The sequence below is a fragment of the Thalia democratica genome, chromosome 2 (genome assembly GCF_965202585.1).
Source record: "Thalia democratica chromosome 2, ktThaDemo2.hap1.1, whole genome shotgun sequence".
In the NCBI taxonomy this organism is placed as follows: Eukaryota; Metazoa; Chordata; class Thaliacea; order Salpida; family Salpidae; genus Thalia; species Thalia democratica.
In genome coordinates, this window is record NC_139166.1 from 35,940,291 (window position 1) to 35,944,689 (window position 4,399).

Below are 4,399 nucleotides of genomic sequence, written 5' to 3' on the forward strand. Positions count from 1 at the left end.
TTTATTTGTTTTGCAAAAATTTAATAAGCTACTAGTTTCTTTTAAAGCAAAAGTAAGTTTTGCAAAATATAAAATTATAAGAGAAAAAGTTCAGTAGATTCTTTTGGAAAGGAGTAATTTCAAAAGCAAAAGAAAAGTATTCCCTTTAAAATACTCTTTCACAGTTTTTAAGCAATCATGTAAAAGAATTTGCAGTCTAAATCCTAAAAAATAACTATTAAAGATTTATCTCTCAAAATTGTTTTTAGTAAAGCTTTTTTTCTTAAATTTTTTTAAAGGTAGGTTTTTATTTTATTGTTAACTCTAATTTTCTTATTAGCTTCTTCATCTATCTAAAATGGTAATTGGATTTCTTATACTCTATGAAAAGCAGCTTAACTTTTTTTTTAAAGCCCAATTTAAGTATAATAAGATGCACTGATCTTAAATGAACTTAGAATTTTAAATGGATTTTTATAGTAGTTCCTATACTTACAAGTTTTTGTTGATTTGTTATAATAAAATAAGTATAATCACATTAAATAATTAATTTTAATAAATTTTTATGTGTACGAGATCTTTTTATTTGACCATGATTCTTAAATTGCTAGACTCTTTTGGCTTAATTGATTTTTGAATTGTAGCTTATATAAAGTTTAACATTGACGAAACTATTTATTTCTCTGCACAAAAACTATTAAATGGAACAAACTGATATCTTACCAGAAGTCGAAAATCATCATGAAACCAACTATCAAGAAGTTGTTGAAAGCTTTGATGAGATGAATCTCAAAGAAGAACTTCAAAGAGGAATATATGCTTATGGTTTTGAAAAGCCTTCTGCTATTCAGCAAAGAGCTATTATGCCATGTGTTAAAGGTCATGATATTATAGCACAAGCTCAATCTGGAACAGGAAAAACTGCAACTTTTGCAATTTCAATTTTACAAAGAATTGACACTAACAAAAACGTTACTCAAGCTTTAGTTCTTGCACCTACTAGAGAATTGGCACAACAAAGCCACAAGGTAATCCTTGCTCTAGGTGATTTCCAGGGCATTAATGTACACCCTTGCATAGGTGGTACCAGAGTTAAAGATGAAATACAAATTTTAAGCAATACAGCTCCTCATGTTATTGTTGGTACTCCTGGTAGAGTTTTTGATATGATTGCTAATAGAAGAGTCCTTGATCCAACATTTGTCAAAATGTTTGTGCTTGATGAAGCTGATGAAATGCTTTCAAGAGGATTTAAGGATCAAATCTATGATATTTTCAAACACATGCCAGAAGACATTCAAGTTGCTTTGCTTTCTGCAACAATGCCAAAAGAAGTATTGGATGTGACTGAAAAGTTTATGAGAGACCCAGTAAAAATTTTAGTTAAGAGAGACGAAGTCACTCTTGAAGGTATTCAACAATTTTTTGTTCAAGTTGAACAAGAAGGATGGAAATTAGATACATTGTGCGACCTTTATGAAACTCTTACTATTTCTCAGTCTGTTATTTTTGTAAATAAAAGAAGAAAAGTAGAGTTTTTGACAGAAGAAATGAACAAGAGGAATCATACTGTGTCTATGTTACATGGTGACATGGATCAGGATGATCGCCAAAGAATTATGCGAGAGTTTCGATCTGGATCTTCTCGTGTCTTAATTACTACAGATTTGTTAGCTCGTGGTATTGATGTTCAACAAGTTTCCTTGGTCATAAACTTTGATTTACCTCCTAATCGTGAAAACTACATCCATAGAATTGGTAGAGGTGGACGTTTTGGTCGTAAAGGTGTTGCTATTAATTTTATTACCCAAGAAGATATGCGTCAATTGCAAGATATTCAAAATCATTATCAAACTAAGATAGTGGAGATGCCTAGCAACATAGCTGACTTGATTTAACTAATAACCACTATGTAGATAACAGCAGCCTTATTGAGGTGGGAAATCAAAAAATACTTTAATCACAAGCTTCTATTTTTTTAAACTCAATTTCCTTAAACTAGAAAATTTGTATATCTGAATTTACATTTATAAAATAAATTATTTTCGTTTCCCACCTCCAACAAGTATATTTTCATTCCAATATGGAAAAGCATATTGTTTAAATGTCCAATGTAATTACTTTTTCCAAATATACACTAATGTATTTTAATAGGATAAGCGACTAGGATATTTGTGCAAACTTTATGTATCAAAATTTTAGTTCTTAACAATGAACTCCTGTGTTAACTAGTATTTGAGATTGTCGTAGTGAATTGTTGAATTACTTTTAAAATAATCTGATTTTTCATAGGCATTTTTAAGAAATAAATTATTTGTTTTGTATAAGTGTTAGTATTGGTTTAAGTTTAAAAATTTATAAAGACACTATTACTGCTAATTTATTTCCGGTGATTAATAAAACAACTAATAAAAAGCTGTTACTATAATGACTAGTATTAAAATAAGTATGTCAGCGAAGTCTGATAATAAAAACCAAACTAATTAAAATTCACATGTTTTATAATGTGTTCCATGATCGTAGTTAGACAAAAATTAATATTAAGTAAGTTTCTAACAAATACTTGAATATGCTCTTTGTTACAACATCTGTTAAGAAAATTACATGTAGTCATTAAATTTTAAATGTAAGTGAGCAATTATAGATAACTACATATTTGACATGCACATGATTGCCAAAAACCTAGAAATACTTAAAATTTGACAATTTAGGCAATAAACCTGTAATTTTAAACAACTTAACATTTGAAGTAGCAAAACTTTGATTAGATACAAATAATATATCAAAAACAATTTTTTTTGTATCATTTAGAATCTTTTGATTATGTTATTTATTTAAAATTGCACTGTATTTTATATCATTGAGGGCAGTTTTAAGTCTAAGTTTAATTTTATATAAATTTTTAACCAAGATTTTAAGTTAATTTAAAGATTTTAGCTTTCAGAAACCTGGATGAAATGTAGAAAACCAGAAAAAAAAATTCAAAAATCTTTTGGAAACCTTGTATGTAAATATAACATAATTTAGTGATTAACAATAAACGACCTGACAACAAATCTCCAGACTGGCACGTACTTTCAGTTTTGCAAATGAAGTAAATGAACTTTTTAATAACGATTTCTTAGAAACGTGCTCTAAATTTGTTGAAAGTACATACTAATGTTTTATAAACATCATTTAGTTTGAAAATTTTCTTTAATATTTGTGATAAATTTTCTAACTATTTTTGAACGCTAACAATTTTTTAACAAGTAGGACCAGCAAAAAATATTTTTGATAAATCTGTATAAACACTAGAAAATTTACCCATTGCTTGTCAGATGCGAGCCACTGATTGTCTAGAGTACCTACCTAAATGCTCTAAAAAAGGTTTTTAAAGCAGTGGTCTTCACGGTAGTTGAAGTCTTTGCACTCTAAACTGAATAAAAAAAAAAGTGTACCCAGGGTGTTAGGCTCATCAAAAAACCTGAAATTTGAGAAAAAAAAAACTCGCTAAAAACCTGGGATTAAAAAAAAATTAATATAATGTGTTGAAATTAGATATGACACAAAAAATCTATCCAATAAAAGAAAAATTGTAATAATTAGTATTTTATAGTAAAAAGAAATTTAAAAAACTTTTTAGCGTTTTTATACTTGTAACGATTTTTTACCACGATTTAAACTAATAATAGACCATAAAACTTGTACTTTGAAAAACCTAGAAGAAATTTCTTAAAAACCTTTCCAGGTTCAAAACTACCTAAAAGTGTAGACTACTTGTAAGTTTTTGCAGTGTTAAAGTTCTAAAACTCCCCTTAAGTATGCCTAATACCTTTATGTTATAATTATTTATTACGGAATATCAAGTGTAAATTTTACAAGAAATTTAGTTTACCCCTGCATGACTCTTGCACCCTTAAATTATTGTACACCCAAAATATATTTCGCACCTAGCGTGAATAGTTTCACCCCTTGAAAATCACTGTTATAGAGAACCAAAAAGGCCTATAAGTAAATATAAATGATGATAATTTAGTAATTGTACATTGTTTTTTAGTACGTACGATGTTTTTCATAAATAAGCTTGTCTAGCGATCTACCGGGTCCACTATTTAAGATCCGGCCGTTTACGACCCTTTTTTTTAACTAAAGATCCGGCCGGTTCCGGATCTAATTTCTAACTGAAGATTCGATCGGATCCGAATCTTAAATGTTATAAGTTTTATGCAGTTTCAATAGAAAACCAACGTTAAATTTAATTATTATAATACCAATAATTATTAAAATTAGTTTAATACAAATACTAAAAAAACACAATGTTACTATCCAAAGGTTTTCTTTGGACACTAGAAAAAAACAACATAACTACCTATACGAAATCTCAGGTTAATTATTAAACTTCTAAGCTACTTATACAATTAATTTTGTACTTGTATGA

General features: G+C 28.2%; 1 protein-coding gene across 1 annotated transcript; it reads left to right on the forward strand.

Annotated features, from left to right (window-relative positions):
* The first annotated feature begins 603 nt into the window (after positions 1-603).
* Positions 604-2,306, forward strand: LOC145829976 (eukaryotic initiation factor 4A-I-like). The gene has a single exon (XM_082937866.1). The coding sequence runs from the start codon at positions 681-683 to the stop codon at positions 1,875-1,877; it is 1,197 nt and encodes a 398-aa protein (XP_082793992.1). The 5' UTR covers positions 604-680; the 3' UTR covers positions 1,878-2,306.
* The last annotated feature ends 2,093 nt before the right edge of the window (positions 2,307-4,399 follow it).